The sequence below is a fragment of the Charadrius vociferus genome, unplaced genomic scaffold (genome assembly GCF_000708025.1).
Source record: "Charadrius vociferus isolate BGI_N301 unplaced genomic scaffold, ASM70802v2 scaffold436, whole genome shotgun sequence".
NCBI classification, from domain to species: Eukaryota; Metazoa; Chordata; class Aves; order Charadriiformes; family Charadriidae; genus Charadrius; species Charadrius vociferus.
Genome location: NW_009649187.1, coordinates 472,333 through 493,982, shown reverse-complemented (window position 1 = coordinate 493,982; position 21,650 = coordinate 472,333). Strand labels below are relative to the sequence as shown.

Sequence of the window (21,650 nt, the reverse complement as noted above, 5' to 3'; positions counted from 1 at the left end):
CTACAATTTTTCATGTGTATCTAAGAAAGCCATGAAGAATCCTATAATATTAGTGAATTCCTAAGTTTTACTGTTTAACATGTTTCCAGTAACTGCTGCAAATCCCTCATCGTGACTTAGAAGATCACTGCTGGTCCCAGGACCACAGTTATCAAATGACTGAAATATACAGTCTGTGGTTTAGGTGTAAGGTACTTGAATGAGATGGTCAGTTTGCCTCCTTATGGAAGTGGATGCTGCAGAGAACAGGTTCATGAAATTCACTTTCACCAGCTGGAAAAGAGCAATGCTCGCACACACAATTGAAGAAATGGGCTACCTGCTACTCGCACTGCACTCTTGGCAGTGTCTCTAAATTGAAATCTATAAATATGCTGAACAATAAAGGATCTTATAATGGAAAGAAAAAAATGTGGATTTTTTTTCTAAAAATTTAGACGGTGGCATGGAATCCATTTTCTTTAGTTCTTTATCCCAATATTAATTAAGTCTCTTGAAATAGTTCTGAACCCAGTAATAGACCCCTTTGAAAATCTTTTAGCACTAGCAAAAACATTAAAAGATAACAATCTAAATATTTAAAAAATCACATTCTTTCATAAACACCCATGATTCAGACAAAGAATAGGTAATTTCATCCATTATGTACAAAATGTAGGATAATTCCTATTTAATATTATCCAAGATTATAATTATTCTCTTTTCTTCATTTTAATTATTTCCAAGGAATTAATTTCATTAGAAAAACACAAAATAAAGCTAGCATGGTTGGAATTCATAGGTTGTAGATGGGAAACAGCAGTTATTCGTGTCTTACACAGCTACTCATTGAATTCTATAAAAGTACAAAGAAACTATTGAGAGCTTCAGTATTGACAAGCTGAACATAAAGAACGTGCTTTTCGGCAAGCATGAAAGTTTTTCCCTCTTGCTTTCATATCACTGTTCATCTGAGATATTGATCCACTGAATAATGCTTACAACTGTGACATTTTGCTTTACATCCTTTCTGGGGGAGTAAGTTACTGTACAAAATGACTTTGGAATATAACCATACAAAAACTTCAGAGGCTGGTAGATTTCGGCTGTTTTTTTTCTCCAGTGGGCAAAATAGTGAAATCTGTGCTCCAAATAAGCTGTATAGGAATTTAGCTTGCCTCGCATAAGGACTGAAGAATCGTAAGACTGTTATATGCAAGAAACGGAAATTACGATTTCTACTTGAAATTGAATCCCGTTTTGGAAAACAGTATTTGGCATGACCTCCAAACATATGGGTTTCATAGAATGCAGTATAAGAATAGATTAGTTATCTTTATGTACTTTCCATCTGTTTCCATGCACCACTGACACCCATTGCCCTTGGTGCAGAATTTAAAGAGCCACGGGGTTCCCACTGACCCTATCTCACGGGAGTGTTGCAACACCAACATCACGTGTACAACTGAGAGCTGGTAGTGCATATAAGACAAAATCATAATGTTGGTCAAATTAAGAAGAGAGTCTTGAGACATCTCTATTTCTATGAAGTCAGTGTAAGGGAATCCAGCTACTTAACATTGTTTGCATTTGTATTAAGAAATGCAGTAAAAATAAAGACTGCTATCCTTGTTTCAAACCTTAGTCGAAAGTGTAAATTTAGGTAAATCATATAAAGATGCTGGGGCTACCACTGTATTATTGTTTAGATTTCACTTTAATGAGAACTGTCCACATATAAAAACAATTGTCTGTTCAGCATGACTGTGCAAAGAAAGAAAACTGAATCTATATGTTTGTATTATACTATCATTTATCTTCAATGTATAATAAACTCAGCCCAGTATTTTGCCTGTGAAACATCATTGATACCTGCTTATTGTTAATTCACTGCGCCTTTAGGAAACAACGTTGATATGTGTGTTCTTCTACTAACCTTAGCAATTTACTTCAGTCTTTGGAGTGGGAGTGAAGACATCTGAGAAATGGTACAGAATGGGTTTACGAACTCTGGAAGAGGTAAAAGCTGACAAGACCTTGAAGCTGTCAAAAATGCAGAAAGCAGGTAAGCTGAAAGTCTCATAAAAACTTGTATCTTGGTGCTCTAAGAACTTGGTAACAGAATTGGGGAGGGGGCAAAGTTCATTTATACATGCATTTTCTTGCTGCAGTGAATATTAAATTATATTAAATTATTAAGTTAAAATAATATTTGCATTAACAGAGCTCCTAATTAAAAATGGTGTCATTCAAAACATGCAAATATGCATATATTTAAAAATTGCATACCCAGTGAAATCTGCTCTTATACACAAAACCATTAATGGGTCATTATTGCAGGCTGTGAAAAAATTACAACATTAGGAAAGCCCAGATCTACTTTTCAGAGGAGCCCTGCCTCCTTCAAGGCAGCCCTACTTTAGTGATAAATCAAGATTTGTAATAAAGTACTAGTAAAATTGCTTCCCTAATCCTAGCACGTCTTAACTTTGAAGTGTTAAACATGGTCAAAGGAATAATATTGCTTCCCCTTAGAATTTTTTTTTCCACGTGTGCTGTTTCCCTAAATAATGGAACTAATTTAAACAAAGGAATAAGTTACATTAGGAAAAGATTATATAACATGACATTAAAATAATGTAACTTTATTCTTGCATTAAACCCATGTGGTTTATATCACCTCAGAATGCTTTGCATCAGCTTGTCCACATTCATGCTCCTTTTGTCCTTTTTTCTTTTACATATCATATCCAAATGTGGAGCAAGCTGCAGGACTGGGTTCTTTTGATACAAGCTCTGTGATCAGATATAAAGATAGCTGGGATATTTCACTTACCTCTAAACCTTGTACTTGGGTAGAACCCTATCATTTTGGGAAACGCACCTTTTAAAGCAGTACATCCAGAAATGCCATTGATGGGAGCTGGTAGGGAAGTCAGAGTAATTTACAATTATTCAGGCTCTCAGCAAGTAAGGCAATTATCCTGACTGCTATGTTATTTTAAATTGTAACTACTGTTACAATTTATAACAAATTATAATGACAACAATATATATAAACTGTAAGGCCAAAGATGGGGAAAGGAAGAGGCTGTCTCTTGCTTGTGATCTCCCACACCCAAGGCAGGAGGCTGACTCCAGGAACGGTGGGGAGGGAGGAAAAGACTCCTGAAGAGGCTGGATCAAAATACATTTCTTCCCACAACATGTCCTGAAATAAATCTATAGTTTCAGGGTCGAGATCGAGCATTTCTTAATTCTTGCCATTAGATAGGGTTCCCTTGCCCATGGTACGAGTTGTGTGGTTTAACTTCTTGGTGAGAGACAGCTATTTCACATGGGGCTTACCTAACACTACGTAGATTTTGATAATTCCACCGAGTGATCAGCACTTTTTTGCTTTTGATTTCCAGGGCTTCTCTACTATGAGGACCTCGTTAGCTGTGTATCTAAGGCAGAAGCGGATGCAGTAAGCTTGATTGTCAAGAATACTGTGTGTATGTTTCTACCAGATGCTTTAGTTACCATAACTGGTGGTTTCAGGAGGTGAGTGAAAACAAATGAGGTCACTTGGCTGTTTTATTCAGGTACCCACAAAATGATGTTTGTGTCTTGGAAAAATCAAAAAAGTTTAGTGGGAAATTATCAGTTTGTTTTCAATGGTTTTGGGGTTTTGTGGGTTTTTTTGTTTATTTTTTTCAAACAGGAGAGTAATCCTATGACATTCCCAGGTTCTTATATTTTATTGCTATAGTTGGTTGGTTTGTGAGAACAAAATCTAAGAACAGCTTGCTGGAAAAATGATGTTTAGATCACATACAGTACTTGAGCATTTTTTTTTCTCTTTCAGTTGATCTGAATTCCCAAGGCTAAGATTATTGTAAGGCCATGCTTGAAAGAAAGATACGATAGCTTTAAGGCAATCTCGGTGTTTGTTGTTTGTTTGGGGTTTTTTTAAGAGAACTTGCTCACATGAGATTGAAATTTTCTAAGGCAGATTTTGTAGTGTTAGAGGTATGCTTTGCAGTAAACACTGACTAAACTGAATATAAAGCACTGACTAAACTGAATATACACTAACCTCTGTATAGATAGTGTGATCTCAGAATGTCTTCCTGGGTGATATTTTGTTCCAAAACCTTTTGGTCTTGCTCTGTAAAATCAAATCCAAAACTGTTTCTCAAGACATAAACAATTCATTCTTTCAGCATTTACTTCAGGGCTTTCCTAAAGACACGCAGCAAAGTATTGAGACTGGGAATAGCCTTCAGGAGCACTGGGTTCCTTCCTCTGAATTCAGTCCCATGTTACGTCACTACTCGTAGTACATGTCATGCTCATAAATCTTGTATATTAATTATGTGCCTTTAAATATACAGAGACTATATTAAAACCTTCAGTTTCAAAACGTCAATCCTAAATGCTATTTTACCAGCCCATGGAACAAATGCTGCAGTGTAGGATTTGTAGAAAACTTGATTTAATTAAGTTTAAACAAAATATTATTTGTTTCTTTCATCATTGTGTAAATATTTTAATAAAAGAAGTAACCAAATTTTATTAATCAAACAACTTGACTTGATTCCCTCATACTAAACCTTGTATACTACTAGCATAAGAGAAAAAATAGCTCACAATTGCTCTGAATAATATATTAATTCCCCCAGACCCAGATTTGTTTTGGTTTGTGTATTTGTTTCATAACTTGGAAAAAATAAGCAGTTGATTGTGTTCCTCCAGATTTGAAAGTCAGGAGTCTCATAACCCTTACTTACTATGCAGGAGAACTGGATGAATTACAAGGAACAGAACTGCCATTAGTGATCTACAGTCATGGAGATTCAATAGGGTAGAGGTGAACTGCAGGAAAGGAACATCTTTTTTGCCAAAGCTATCAAACAAACACATGGCTGGATATATTTAATGAGTTACCAGACCTTTTCCATTAGATTCCTGGAATTTCATTAAATCAGATCTTGCAGTAGTTCTTTTAATTGGAATGAGGAAGCCCGGTTTAAAATTCAAGTAAATAATATCTTTTTTTTGAAAGCCCAGCAAACTTGTTCATGGACTTTGGTTCGATTTAGCTTTCACCTTTAATCTTCTGTATTGCTTCTTGTAGTAGTCTTAATGCTAGTTGGTGTTTATAGCGGCCATAATCATGGATGGTGGTAGATGAACCATGTTTCACGTATAGATGAAGGAGCAGTTCAAAGGATTAAAAGCAAACATAAGAGAAGCCACTATCTAAAGTACAAAAGCATCAGGGCATCAATCCCTCAGAAGTCAAACTGCAAGCACAAGTGCAGGAACAGAGTTGGCTGGCAGCTGTATGTTAGAGAGCAACAGGAAAACAAAGAGAAGGATGGACAATGGAGTGAAAATGATGGAGTCTTGAAGAGAAGAGACAAGGATATTTTGAGCACAGGTTTGGAGACTGTGTGAGGACACTGATACATTGCTTGTATCAAGGAAGCAGGATTAAGCCAGTAGGTATCCATTTGCAGATTATGTAGTTCTGGAGGCTACTATTTGTGTATTTCTAATTCAGAATGGTGGAAGATTCAGGGAGAAAAAATGGCCATAGACAGGAAGTGGAAATCAAATTACTACTTTGGATCTATGTGGTTTAATCAAAATACCAGACCTACAAGTTGCTGGCGTAAGACATGAAAATTCGAAAAGCTGATGCAACCTTCTTGAGAACATATCAAGACCTGTTTCTATGACCTGTTGTGTACAATTTATTTCCTCTTTTGCTCTAACATTCTGCAGTTTCAGCTCAGCCCCCAGATTCTTTCTTTCACCTCTTCCCAAGGGTCATATTACTGACGCAGACTTCAGTGTCTGCTACTTCCTTGATGCCTTTTCTTTCCAACACTTTCACCTTTCTGCCTGTCTTCATGAAACAATAACTCATAAAACATCTTTAATCAGAAGTGCTTTCCTTGTGCCTTTGGTTGGAAGGGGCAATGATACTATGTTTGGTTGAAGTCAACTTTCTTTTCAGCTATCTGAATCCATAAAGGTATATAAAGACTTAAAAGTAACTGAAATAAAGGGTTGTGATGGCAACCCTTCAGTATCTCCCTAATTTGCAATCATTCAGGAGCAGAAATGAATAGATTGATGAAGTCTGGATGAGTTTACCCTTTGTTTCTCCCCTACAGAAACACTTAGCTAAGCACCTGTAAAACATATTCCCTGAGTTTTAGTTGGTATAGTTCCATATGAGAGGTTGGGAGAATTTTTTTCTTTTTTTAAAATCTTTTTCTGACATTTGTCTGGGTCATTTTGAAACAGAAATCACAGCACTGGAACACATGGAAATACAGTGGTAGAACAATTGTAGTTAAGAAATAAATAAATCACACCCACATGGTGTGGAATGCATGTCGTTGTCTATCTAGTGAGGCCTACCAGCTAGACTGTAGCAAAGGAAGTATTGAAGATGCTGATAATGCAGTATAAAGCACACCATAGGCAATGTTATCGGAAAGACTGAATTTACCATGTAGTCTATTTTGAATCAGGAATTGGCATGGCATTATTTTCAATGCTCAGCCTCTCTTATTTTGAATTGCTGAGATTTAAGACTATTTTCTTCTTAAAGATAATGAGACAAATTCTGAGGTGGGGAATAGCACCTTATATTACAGGTTACAAAAGCCACTGAGGGTGAAGTTTCCCTTCCAATACTGAGTTAAAGAGATTTCCTGACAGGGGGAGAGAAGAAACTTGATTTTAGCATGTGACATCCCTGATTAGTACTCTGTATGTCCCAAGTATCTCCAAGGCAGGAGTGTAATTTAGGCTAATGTATATTATCACTTTTAAATGAGAGTTAAACTGAGGATCTGATAATTTTTTTCCTGTTTATTAATAATGTAATTTTATACTATGAAGAGAATTTAGGGGTTTTCAGTAGTAATGGCATTATCTCATCTTGTATATATTAGTGCATGTTACAGAATGATTCCTATTAGCAATGTGTTAATGCTATTTAATAATAATATTAGCATTGTTGCAGGGCTGTTAGAAATGACAACTAGACAAAGAACCTCACACTAGGTTTCATGACAGTGAAACTGGAGTGGTTTTCTCCCTTTCTCCCATAGCTCCATGTTAGAAAATGGCTTCACAGTGACGTCATAGGCCAGTTGTCATGGGCCAAATAATTATCAGCACATTCTGCAAGGTCCTGGGTTTTCGCTAACTTGATTTAGCTGCTGATATTTGCTTTTTCCACAAGAGGTGATCTAGACTGAGGGCTTCCTAAGAGCAAAAATGCTTGGAGAAAGCATTATATAGTATAGGTATTTTATGGCTTTCTTAAATGAGATTCACTTAGACACACTTTTGTTAACTTATTCTGTCTTTGCCTTAAGGTAGAGTGAGGTAGACTAAGGCCTGACTGTTTTAGATAAGTTTTCATACTGCAGTTCTTAAAAAGGTGTCCAAGCGTCTTGGGCAAGACATCAAGCAGAATAACTCTTGCCTATCATTTACTATTTGTCTGGGTGGAAGGCTAATTCCCCTGTCCTGCATCAGTTGTCAGGGAAGTTTTGTCTCAGACTCTCGCATTATTGAATTCTGTTCTAACCTGAGCCTAATTATAGATCACTGTCTCCTTGTTTGAATTTTATATTGTCTTTTAGAAATCGGGATTTGAGGCTCTAACATTTGAAGATAAGGATTGCTAATAGAAAAGCAATGAAGAGAGCAAAGGACAGGGTCATTGTGTTTGTCAGGCAGCATCGCCATGCTGTTCTATATTACAATGCAAAAGTTTCTTTCCTGTGTGCAGTGACATTTCATACAAGGCAAAGGAATGCATAAAGGAATGACATGGCGCAGGACTCTGGTCTTTCCTGTTCTGTATCAAGAAAATTGTTTAAAGGTATCCCTCCTTTTGATCTCAGAAATAAAGTGAAATTAAATAGCTGGGACAAAGAAACAATTCTGGAGATTATTTTACAGGCTCACACACTGATGAATAACTAATGTTATTGTGTCACCTTCTTTTCAGAAATGAAGTTTTTCTGAGTGAATTCCTTCATAAATCCTTATGAAAAGCTCCATTTGACCTTTTCATATTGGATACTCCTAATGAAAGTATTCTTTAAGAGGATCCAGAGGTTCTACAGTGAGGCTAGAACACCTGACGTCACTCCAACTCTTTGTTAGGTTCTGAGAAATAAACTTATTTGAAGGCCTATTAGGCAAATTGTTCTCTTTTTGCTCAGATCCAGGATTAAAATAGTGCCAGACTTCAAATGAATATAATTAATTTAGCAAAAGTTGCTTTCATTAAGTTTTTAGACAAATTCCTACGCAGAGGTTCTTTCATCTACTCACATTTTGTCATTACAGTATATTCTTAGATACAGTTATTTCTCTGCTTTTTAAAAAAAAAACCTCCAAAACACAAACTATGAAAAAGGAAGGTATAAACTGTACCTAAACTGTACCCAGCTGCTCAAGTCCAAATGCTGTAATTTCTACTCACTCTCTTCCACTGCTGTTATAAGAAGTAAAGTTTTTATCTGCTGTTATTTCATTTTGTCAGGAGAAATCTGCTATAAAGGAGCTGTGAGGCAAGCTGCTCACTGGACATTTGAGCTGATACGGTAGTTTGCACACACTCTAATTTAAGCATATCCTAGAAGAATCTAGCAATTCTTCCAGCAACAGACTGAAGAGACTGTTTGGATATCATTCATGAGCACAGCTTTGCCTCTGATAAACTGTAGTCCACTTTGGATGAGGCTTTTAACTCAGAGATGTTCTAATCGGATCTAGTTGGTTTTATAGCTTAGTAGAACAGCTTCATGTTACCGAATTCCCTAACTTTAGAAGTGTTTGACCTTGAGGTAATGGGATGCTCTGAATGAAAATATTCTGTGTCAGGAGTTAGAGGCACTACAACTGGGAAAGAACAGAGGTCATCACTAGTTTCTGCTTCTAATTTTCCGTAACCCATTAAAACTAAGTTGAGAAAGGAGAAAATAATTTTTATCCAAATTAATGGCTAGTCAAGTCAATTTAGAAGATAATCTATTGGAGTAATATTCAGACACTTCCTTTTGTCATTAGAGCTTTGATTATTTTTCCACTCGTTTCATCTATTATTAGCCATGATCAATCATGAAGTAGAAGATGAGGAATAAGGTATCTGGGAGTCACGGTCAAGAACAACTTTGTAAGAATCCATGAGAGTCAAGTACTCAGCACAGCGTACTCTTTCAAAACCTTTCAAAAACTCTATTGTTGATCCAAGATTTTTTACATGTTCTACTCAAATCTTTACCACTTTCAGAGGTTTATCAGCTCATAAAAAGGATGCTGTTTAGTTATGTACCTCTCCTCTCTCTTGAGTTACTTCAAGAGATGGGTTCAGAGTGAAGATGACAATGCCACTGATTTCCGTGAACCCAGAGGTTTTGCACTGTATATGTAGAGCCAGAAACTCCCCAGATTAGCCTTACAGTTTCCATGATAACCTACACCTCCTGAAATGCATTTGTAACAAGTTCAGCAGTGTGTAGCATTTTCTGTTTCCTGTCATCACTGATTATGACTTCTAGTAAGTAAGCCAGAGCAATGCAAACAATGCGCACACAGCAAGACGTCAAACCCCAGATCATATTATTTTAGGAATATTACAACAAAGCCTTCTGTATTAGCTTTTATTTTTTAAAAACTGAATTGGAAAAAAAAAAAAGAATGTAATGTATTTCCTCATCAGGCAGTCAATCTGAAATTTTACTTATGCACTGATATGTGATCACATTTGTTACCTTTTTAATTCTAGACAAAATTTCTATATGAAACTGGCTAAAATCTGCAAAATTACTACATAAATGACTGCTTTGTGCTGTTATGATATTTGTTGTTAGGCAGAGTCTAAGAAAAATTGGAAGTAGCATTTTCAAATTGCAAAGGCAAACTTGCAGAGGTAAAGCAACACATCATATTACTAGAAGTAAGATAAGGTATTGTCTTAAAAATAGATTATTTCTTTACAGTTCACATAAAACTAGTGTTTTCATTTGATACCCAAATCTCATATTCAATGTTAAAATTCACAGGACTAACTGGTTTTGACCACAAATTGTAAGTAGGATGCCTTTTCCTGTAAGACGTTATTCTAAGATAGTGTATAAGAGAAAGTTTCCAGTTGAACTTAGGCTGATAACTACATAGATATATTTGGCCATGATCTGAGGCAGAAATCCGTTGTTACAGAGAATCCCACTGATAGATGTGTTGAGATGCACAAGTTTAAAAGCAGCAACAATAAAATAATAACAATGCAAAACTTTAAAAGCAGCAACAAGAAAATAAAAGTGAGTCAGAGTAAGAGAGAAACTTGCTGTGAGAAGATAATTTATGTATATGTGTGTGTACGGTAATAATACACACATGTACAAAGACTTTCAATATATATAAAGAAAGAACATAATGACACCTTGTCATGGTATTCAAAGAATTTTTCTCCTTTTGCTTATTTTCTGATTTGCACTTTGAGGTCACTTTCAATCATTTTTGGTACATAAGGGTCAGACATTTGACAATTCTGTGTTTCTGAATTATATGGAAATATTTTTAGAATGCTTGCCACTGCATAAAACCAAAATGTTAATGGCTTCACTAAGTCAAATTAAATTTTAATGCCTATAGTTTATCTTTTTTTTACCCTGTTCCCATCCTTTAAGTAGCATTAAATGTGATTCAGTTGTCTTCTAATATCACAGCTGACCTGAACAGCCTTTTCAATTAGCCTTTTAGATGAAGCAGATCTGATACATTTTAAATAAATAAAGATCTCTTTTTATTGGTTAAATGCTGATATTCACAGCTCATTTAATCCATTTATTGAGATGCAATGTCAAAAGAACAACAGTTGCTTTGTGCAATGTTGGTGAATAATGTGCAGAGATGAGACCAAAAGAAATCACATTGTCTTTGTTTTGTAAGTGATTGGAATTTAAGAAAGATGAACTCAAAAAGATCTATTTAAATTTGTAAGAAGAGTGCATGACTGAGAAAAGAAGACAATTATTTTCCAAGAAGTTACACACTGAAAACATTTTAGGAAACAGTGAGGAAAAATAGTGAGCTAAAAATGCAGAATTCCCTCATAAATTTATTCTGACATCTTGCAAATAACGTAATCTCTAAACAGTAGATGGATGTTCCATGCTTTTTAAATCTGTTCATCCTATATCAATGTAATAAGTTTTTATTTAATCTTTTCGTGGATTCTTTTAGTGTTTACAATGTAGTATGCCTATTACTTATACAAAAAGTAATAGAAATTGTTAGAAAACTACTATAGTTCATTCAAAAGCATCTTTGATGTTTCCATAATTCTGTTTGATGTTTGTTCTCATTTTTGGATGACAGTTTCTCAAAACCTTCACTATATAACAGACATGGCCTACTGTGATAAAACCTTCCCTGGGTACGGGAGCAGGCGTGGGGAGAGAGGCTTCTGGGCTTTACTGCTCAGCATGGGATGCAATAAAAGCAATCTGGGGTGTCTGTTATGTAGAAGAGCTCGGCTGAGGGTGATTTGGACCATAGATGTGTCTTTTCCAGTGGCTTTGGTTATCACAGTGTGAGAGAATGGTATTGTCATTAGCTAGAGAAGATTTCATCACTGACTTCAGTTTTGCTGTTTTAGTTGCTTGTATGAGTGTCAGATTATAAACCTGCCCACAAGTGACTTGCTTTCTCCTGGTGTAAAGTCCTAGCTCTGAAACAAATACCAGTCTGTCATGACAGCTGGCTCATTAGACTCACCTAAGTGGAAAGAAGCGGTGACAGCTGTCAGTACGAATAACAGTGCTCCCAGTTCCAAACTCCAGCGTCTTGGCACTCTTTAAGATAATATATACCATTAGAATTCCAAAATGTTAAAACAGATTTTGCATTATTTACACAATTTTCATGACAAGTTTGCCAAAGTGAACGTTTGGAAAAGTTATAAAAGGGGGATATGATGCAACTATTTATAGTCCCAATATATCTACGAAATACACTTAATAACCTATATTCTACTGACTATTCCTATTTTAAAAAGGTTAACAATAAAAATTGTTCTGATTTTTATTAAGTTAGGTTAACTGAAAATTACTCATTCAGCATTTTAGAACAATTAACATAAGCAGTACTGGTTGCTCTTAACATTATGAAAATTAAATGTGTAAATTACTAACCCCTGGTACAACCCATATTGAAAACACTTCTTTTTTTTTTTTTTTTTTTTTGGGATGGGGAAATGCTCTGCCTTTCCTTGAACATGATTCTCCCGAGTACTTGATTCTTCCAATATACAAATACGTCATTTTTTCAGTGTATATACGCATATTAAATAAGCTCACAAAAGGGCTTTTGCACAGGACACAGGCATTGGTGCTGATACAGTTTGAATAGGGTACCATTTCATCCAAAAAAAAAAATCACATCAAGTCAAATGGCCCCAGGCATTAATATAACATACAGGCTGGGGCCAGGGCAAGGGGGCAGGTTGCATGATACAGAGCATGTACTAAAATTGATTTATCAGTGTTATTTTACAAGCTGGAAAATCTGCTTCCTACACTAAGGGTGAACTATTGCTCTTTGAATGTTTTGGTAATTTTGGAGTAGATTAGTATGATATGTCATGGGGGAATAAAAGCTGTTCTGACTAAAAGGCAGCTGTACAAATAATTGGTAACGAACATTAACAAGTACAAAAATGTATTCACAGACTGAATGAGCTTCATTTTCAAAATCTGTAGAGAGAATGACTAGTAATTCTTTACAAGAAAATCTCAGGCAAGATCAATGATGATAACCTTAGAACTATTCTGTAACAGAATCATGTTATGTGTGCTGCAGTTAATTTGAAGTGCGTAAAATAGGGCTCATGTAGTTTGCAGACTCATTCTTTTTCATGCTACTGATACTAGATATATTATAATAGGAATATGATAAAGAGAGAATATTAGTATCTAATTTTCAGTAAGTTTTAGATTTTATCACATGCTTCACTGTGTAAGAAAGTCTCAATTCAGTGAAGATTTGATTCATTCTTTTTGGAATTTTATTTTAGTTGTGTTTCACTAATATTTGCTTTGTGTTTGTGGTTTTTTTTTTTTTTAAATACTGGGGGACAGGAGAATTTGTGTATTCCTCGGTATAGAGCTGTTCTATAACACCATTGATATGTTTTGGCTTGCAATAGTCACATTGTCAGCATACAGAAACTAAGATAGTGAATGAAAAAGATCATACATTTATATTTATGATTAGTTGGAAAATATGAGCCAAAAGCGTTGTTTATTTTCTACGAAAATTTTCAGTTCTTCATTAAAGAAGTGGACATAAATGTCATTCTGTTGCCTGGTAGAGGCTATAATTCAAGTGATTTATATTTCTTTAGTGAAATTAGATTTTTAGAAAACTCTGTGTTACAATGCCTTTTTAAGATCACTGAAATATTTTGATTCAGGTTTTGGCCAAGAAATTGAAATGACAACTTGGATTAAAACATTTATTTCTCATTTATATTTAACTTCCACACAAATCCTTCTGCTTTCTCTCATTTTCCTGACCAACTCTGCTAAATCCTCATTGTAAATAATAGATAGAGTGATTATATAGAGAGAATAAACTATCAACTGTAATTATTACTCACAATTTGTAGCAAAATCAAGCACCAGTAAATATTTTTTTCAGTCATTAGTGATTTTTTTTTAATGGTGAGTTTTTTGGCCTTTTATATGGATATTCTGGGGAAGCATCATATTTTCAAGTGCTGCTCTGAAAAGTCACAATAATCAGGGTGTCTCTTATAAATGTTTGGCATGAGGACAGCTAATATAATGCATTGATTTCTGAAATGCTCAGCCAGTGATTTTAGTACTCAGGCCAGGAAGTGGGATGAAGTAGGATATTTAAAATATATTACTTGAAAAGTATATGCTGTAAATGGGTGAGCTGTAAAGGTTTTACTGGCTGTCTCACAAATAAATAGCTATAGAGTAAAATATATTCATGATAGTACATAAAACTGGTAAGTAAAAATCTTCTAAAAGTTATAGAGCATTAGGTACAAGGAGGACTATTAAGATAGTGGAATATATTCAGGGAAAGATGAAGTAGCAAGATAAAAAGGAAGAGACAGGATATTTCAGATAAGGTGGTAAGATAAAGGAAAAACGTAAGGAACGAGGTCAAATCAAAGACACACATGGCCTTGATGAGATATGGATGCATAGTTTGTTAGATAGTTCTGGTTCTTAGATTTTTATCTATAAAATAGTTTCATTGGGGTTCACCTGCTGAAAAGAGGATGCCTTGCAAAATCCAGGCAACTCAAGGTGGGAACAGAGTGAAGAGAGACAGGTTGTAACACTGTCTTTGTAACGCTGAGACACCCGCGGAAGTGGTACTCTTGCCTAAAGGCAAATCGGATCAAAACTCTGTGTAAAGGCACATTTCTACAAAACTCTGCCAGCAGTCCTCAAGTAAGTTCCCAGCAGTAAAGTCAGCTGTAAGGTAGCATTAATGGGCCAAGGATAGACCCTGATTATGATTAAGAGTTTTAATTAATGTGTTAAGAAAGAATAGTGCTAATGATGCTTAGCCAACTTTCCATCAGACATACACAGGTGCACCAGAAAACAAGTGTCTATTTCTTATTTTGTTTCAGACAATTGTACTTAAGCATCTCTCTGCCTCTGAACTCCGATGCCTGTCCCCAAGCAGTTCAGGACAGATGTAGAAATCATTCCTTACATTTTGTCTTGTTTGCAGTCCACCTTGAGTGTGTGTTGCTTCCTCTGAGGCTTTTCTGCTGCCTCAAATGTTTTTAAGTGTATTTCTTACTATTCATATAGCAAGATCATTTTGTTTGTTAGTATGTTTTCACTCATAAGTGTTTCAAGGTGCCTATGCCAGAGATGAAGTTGTTCTGAAGATTTTCCTCTGTATTAGTGAGCAGTTACCAGGATGAACGATATTATTCTGTGGTTCACTGTTTGCAAAAGAGATTTTGTAGGCTCAGATGCCAGACAGTTCAGGGTTTGCAGGATCAGATGCCTGCTGTTTAGAGTCAAGAGATTAAAAACCAGTTCTAATTGTAATATGTACTAAACTGGATCACTTTTACCATGGTTTTTTCCTAGAAAGCTGGCTTGAAAACAGGATATTTATAGCAATTTACTCATTGCTGATTTACTCTTTAGCAGAAGTCAACGTTTATTATAGGCTAGCGAGTTGCTGTAAAGGCGGTTGACAGCACAAGCAAAGAACAACATTTTCCTGGCAGATAATCCTGAGAAAAGCTGCAAGCAGCGGTGACCTTGTCCTATGCTTAGAGCAGCCAGAGGGTACGTTTTGCAGATGCCTGTAAGCAAGAATAGCCATAACATTTTAATTAAGTGTGACATGATCATGCCAGTGGTGTGGGGACACAATAATGAGGAGGTAACTGCTGGCTAAATTTTTTTTTGTTAGGATGCGAGTCAGACAGGACATTTTCTACATGTCAGATAACAAGGAAAAGATTAAAAAGGTTAAAAATAAATCATGTAGGAAATGCCTGAATTACAAGATTTAGCCAGAAATAGTCCTTCTAGTTGCTTTCAGTTTAGGAATGGTGGAATTTATTACAGATTGTTGCTATGCTGTGGGAGAGTTTGATGGAAATGTTTCAGGCAATCTTTTTGAGGAATGGAAGAACAGCATTAAATAGAGAGCAACAAAACCTGATAATATAGACTCAGTTATAATTATCAGCTGTGATAGCTCTTCTGTGATTTACTAGGGGTTATTTCGGAGAACAGCAACAACAAAAACCCCAACAAACAATTGATTCCCTTTCTCACATGCAAGTTTATAAACTCATATTAGGTCATAAACTAATAACCTTACACTCTGTATGTTATGTTAATGATCAAAGACTGCAGAAAATTTGCCTTTTATCTTGGCATCTGTTACACATAGACACAGTTCTATTGGGTAAGCACACCAAACCTTCCCAGTTATTTGATCTTGTTGCAGAGGTTACTGTGTCCGATTGCACCTACTTCCTCCGGGTTAGTAATAGTATCTTCACTGAACATTGTTGCTTATGAAACGTCTTGATGTTGACAGTGTGCGTTTGTATCACTACCATAAATAGTACTACATCCAGATTTAGTGAATGTAGATCATCACCATTCAAATATCATAAATGAAGTGTGAAAAACCTATTGGTACATTCTAGCTAAAAGGTCGATGGGAGCCTTGATACTGATTTTAGCCAAATCATGACAAAATAGAAGGATATATTCATCTGATTGTTTGAGAATTTGCAGTGGCATGAAATGGTGACCCAGGAAATGCATCTTCTCATTTCACCTAAAGAAATAAAAATATGTAGCTACAGTGAAAATGCCCTTAGGATGCCCCATTACCTGAGGCCACACAACAATGCATGTTGAAAAAGCCAAGAATATATCCAGAAAGAAGTCAGAACAAGAGCTTACAGAAATATGATGTGACTGGTTCTTTGAGTGACTCTGAAAATATATGACTAGAGCTTTACCTTTTTCTGAATCAGAGAAAAAGGACACAGGGAGAACACTCAAAAGTTACTTTCTCAAACCAATCTCCTTGCCATGGTTTGGGAATTAAGGAAGTTGGTTAATAATAATCAGAGAGTTTTTCAGTTTAGGTTTAAATCAACTAAGCCAACTTCATGAGCTCCTTAGACTGATGGAAGACCATGTCTTGAAACAGAGCATGGGAATTTTGTAAAGGAGGGTAACAAGATTTCACTATGGAGAGATTTACTTAAGGTGGAAGGTAGATTTAATGACAGGCTTGTCTACAATTTAAAAGGCTTTTCTGGTATGCTTATCCTTGTAGAATATATTGGCAGCTTTTCTCTGTGGAGATGCAGTGTTCCTTTGGCAGTATAGTTTAAATGATTTTCTCAAATGGAATAACCTATATTGGCTGAAAGGCTGTTAAGTGTTTCAGCTCCAGGGAAATGCTGGCTAACTGTGATTTCACACAACACAGCTACCTTGGCAAAACACTGATGTAGACCAAGTAGACAAGTTTTGAATTTCAATTTGTATTTGAAAACTGATTACACAACAGGTGTAGTTGGCATAAAATGTGTTCATTTTAATACTGAATATTTTCTCTGTAAAAGTCTTGTTTTCTAAGTGTATCTCATAGGTTAGAAGTAAGCTCCTCTTCCCTTAGACAAACTTAGTAGATGACGCAATCCAAATTAGGTCTCAGAAGACAGCAATCTCCTTTTCTCTAGGTTATACTTCTGTAAAATTCTCAACTACCTTACAAGCAGTAGGGCTATGCCAGTGTAGTTATGGAAAACCCATATGTCAGCCCAATCCTGGAAAGACTTAACAGTTCACTCTGAAAATTCAAGTGAGTGAGCAATGTCATTAGACCTAAATAGTCTGTACACATACTTGAAGTTTAAACTGTGAATATTTTTTTCAGAAGTATTTAGTAAAAGCTTAGTGTCTTTAAAGGAAGGTGAGACCCAAACTCGCCATCCTGCAGCGGTATGCTACCAACCATGCAACTGTTTAATTTGAAATCAGCAGATACTATATTCCATTAGCTGGAATAGATTAATAAAATATATTAATCACAACTAAAGTAGAATTATACATTTTGCCACAAAATGCCAGAAAGTTCAACTACATAAATCAGCTTCTCATGTACTTGTGACTAAACCAAATGCATGAACAATCACTTGCACTCCTCAGTCATCACACCACTAGCTCAAACAGAAGTCTTAATCCTATTCTATGTTACAATTTGAGGGGCAAGTGTGTGTCTTTTTTTGTTGTGGGGTTGTTTTTGTTTGTTTTTTTTTTTTCAGTGGCTGCAACCAATGTATTTCTCAGTTCAAGGAATTTTAATAGAAAAACTGTCATGTTTATATAACTTCCAGTACAGCTGAGCAGGAAGCAAATAGAAACCTTTATTTTTATGGTGGGTTGATTCTACAGATTGTCCCATCACTGCCAAGTAAGTGAAACCCAGACTGAACATCTAATATCATTCAGACATTCTGAAAATGCACATTGCCTTCCTTGCATGAACATTAATATTGTATTTTAAATTGTTTAAAGTGAATGTTTTGATTTTTGGAAATGCCAAAGTAGACATGCGTGAAAAAGAACATTTTGATGGAAGTTCTTTGACAAAGGAATAATCCATTTGAAACTCTCAAGAGAATTAGCTAGAGAGAATTAAAACAGGCTGGGATTGAATGCACATTTTCAATCTACCACCAGAAAGCTTCGATACAGCAAAAAATATTGCTATAAAGCTATTGGTTAATTTTGTTATAGTGCTAGTATAGAAAAATACTTTTTTCTTTCTTCTTTCAAAATAAAATATCATAACTTAAATATTAGCTTGTATATATTAATGACATTCTGAGTAAGTAGAATAGAAATATAATTCTGAACCAAACAATTCCCTCTTGGACAATAACAATCTAAACTAGTAAATGGAAACTGCCTTAGTTGCAAAATCATTTTTTCTAGTTTAAAAAAAACCAAACCTGTGACAAATAGCTTCATAAAAACATTTTTTTAATATACAGCTTTCATAATTAATAATGCAGACTGTTGTCTGCTTATTTCAGTGAATAATTGGAATGCAGCTGACCTTTCTGTTTTCCCTGTTGCATTATTAATGATGTTGAAGAGATCTCTAGGTTATTGTTCTAGCAATATAGAACTTGCTTAGTTGAGGTATTGGTTTGCAACTAATGCTGTTTGAAATCTGGCACCTGAGTAGATTATGTAGCAACTGAGATGGAAACAAAAATCTGGAAATCTTTCTGACTTACAAATCCAGAATGTCAATGTATTTCAACCATTCAATTCCACCTTTAGGCATGTGGAGTAAGATGTATAATCTACTGCCAGCTCTTGATTACCCCATTGAAATACCTCATGATGGCAAACTTCACTCTCTGGCAGAACAGAAGCAGGAGGTGGATGCAGCACCTGAATTTGTCTTGAATCAGAACAATATCTACATATAATGATTAATCCAGATCCAGAAGGGTCCAGCTCTCTCCCAGTTTGTGGTAGCTTGTCCTGAAAAGCGCTGGTTACTAGCTACCTCCAAAGAGGTCAGATAGAAGTCCTTAAAACCCTAACCTTCTCCTTTCATCATCTCATATTGATTTCTTGTTGGATAGAGGGAGAGGTCATTTTCTTTATCATTTTTCTTGGTTTTTTTTCTTTTCTTTCTTTTTCCAAAGTTCATTGTACTTTCTGAGAGTTCACTGAAACATCTGGCACTTTTGAGTGCACTGATCTCTGTTGTATTCTTTATAAAGAGATGTAGTTGAAGATCCTTGGTTCTCAGTTTACATAATTCTAGTCTTGTTGAGCCTTTGAATTAGGCCAAAAGAGACCAGGTATTTCAAGATGTCTGAGCAGGTCTAGTCTGAGATGCTTGCTCTTATAAATAATAAAAATGTACCTTATCTCCAGTCAAGTCTGATTCTTCAGTACTTACTGCATATTGGAAAGTGTTCTTTTTTTCCCTGCAGATTTCAGAATAATTAAAATTTTACAGTTTTTTGGTAACCAAAGATACTGTACCACTGTCGTACAGACTGTTTCTTAGGAGTGAGAAATTTTGCTCCATGTTTTCATAGAATATGCTGACAGTAGAGTTTACACGTGCAAAACTAGGTAGATGTTTTAAGACTAAAGTATCATCTGAGTATGCAGACGATATTTCAGCTGAATATATGAGATCCCAAATCCACATCAATACTCATTGGAGTATATTTCTTTTTCAAACACTGTTGAAGAGGTTTTCCTTTGCCATTGATTGGCACTCAGCAAAATTTATGTATGCAGGAAGTTTCTATGATGTCATTTGAAATGCTTGATTGGAACAGTGTGTAATGTAAAGGATTTGCCAAGACAGCAAAAGCAAAACTTCAGCAATGTGTTTCATGACTTTAAATAAAACTGTGACAGATTGGTATGGTACATTTCATAAGCTTTAAAAGCTTGAAATTATATGGACAGCTTCCAGGTATAGTTGCATTATTTACATGAAATTGAGACAGCACTCTCAGTGATTTAAAGCTTAAGAATAGTTTTGTTTTGGTAGGTGGAATAGTGAACGTACTTCAAATATAGAATTCAGAGAGCCTAGAGCTGTTAGTAGCAAAAAGTCTTCTTGTGTGCAAGCGAAAAATGGATAAATATTCAGTATCAGGGTATAATTGATGACAGCCACATTCAGGCATTTATGTCATGGAAAGCTAGAAGACAATAATGCCATCTAGGCATTACAACTATTATAATACATAGAGATAACCATACTTTCTAATTAAGTAGGTGACTAAATTCTTACATGGCCATTGTCCTATTTTGCTGTCTCAGCAGAAACCAGTCTGGTAGAGGACTAGTTTTATAAACAATTTTAATAGTGTGTAATAAATTTAGTTGAAATTTAATTCCGTAATATTTTCACAAAATTTTTGTTTGTTTGTTTTTAACAGGTCTGAAATTGAGTTAAGATTGAAGGGAATTAATGTCAGCATAAGAATAATAGGTGGTTCTCCTCAAGATAATGTCTCTGAAAATAGATCAAATCAGATTGTCTGTAATGCTTTTTTTTTCATGGAATCATAGAACGGTTAGAGTTGGAAGGTACCTTAAAGATCACCTAGTTTCATCTGCCCTGCCAGGGGCAGGGACACCATGGCAGGGATTTGTGGAATAAAGTTTTCTGGTAATTTTTTTTTGGTGTTATATCTTCAAATTTTGACTTCCATTAAATTTTTCATAATGTTCCATAGCATAATGTTTTTCTTCGATATCCGTGTATAAAAGAATCCTTATGCAGATTTATTTTAAACTGAATGTGCTTTGAAATAATCATTTGGCTAAAAGTCCACAGGAGCCAATATATAAACCTGCCATTCGCCATTCATTCCTTTAATAAGGATGGAAAGAGATCTTTCCAACTTTCTGCATTATAATTTCTTTTAACCCATTATATAATTTTAATGCAGACAATCCGATAGAGCTTTATAAGATCAGTGGATAACTTTAAATTTAGCAGTACTGCTGGTCATTTAAGTTCTTCAGTTGAATAACCATTTTCTGATTTATCTTTTCTTCTTACTGCATTAAAGTAACGTCAAATATCTTTTAAAGAAAAGCTTGAAAAAAGACAACGGCACAACATGAAGAGGAGTACCCACATGTCTTGTACTCTGAGAAGCAGCGTCTAGGTTTCTTTTGGGTCATAAAAGTAAAAGACACACACAGTCAAGCATAGCATGACATACGCTTGGTCTTTGAAAGGGCATTTAATGAGAGACGAGGTGAACAGCATGCATTGCAGTACTTTCTTGAGGCAATGTAGTCAGTGAGGGTGAAATTAGGTTTTAAGTAAGATTTAAGTGGTATTGCACAGGTTTCGCACTGGTTCTCCTCACTTCGGTGATTTTCACCCTCAGAGCATAACCTGAAGTATCCAGAGATGTGATCTCTGCTGCTGCAGCAGGTGCACTTCTTTATCCTGACTTGATACAAGAAAGATCTTTTAAGTAATGCATTCTCTGCCTTGTTAGGTGTTTCCCTAAAATTCTCATTGAA

General features: G+C 35.4%; 1 protein-coding gene across 1 annotated transcript in view; it reads left to right on the top strand.

Moving 5' to 3' along the window:
• The window catches only part of DNTT (DNA nucleotidylexotransferase), a 92,124-nt gene that overhangs the window by 23,217 nt on the left and 47,257 nt on the right, over positions 1 to 21,650 (top strand). Inside the window, exons 6-7 of the mRNA XM_009888682.1 lie at positions 1,921 to 2,044; positions 3,393 to 3,525. Coding sequence (XP_009886984.1) covers positions 1,921 to 2,044; positions 3,393 to 3,525 — 257 coding nt within the window. The remainder of the gene's footprint in view (positions 1 to 1,920; positions 2,045 to 3,392; positions 3,526 to 21,650) is intronic.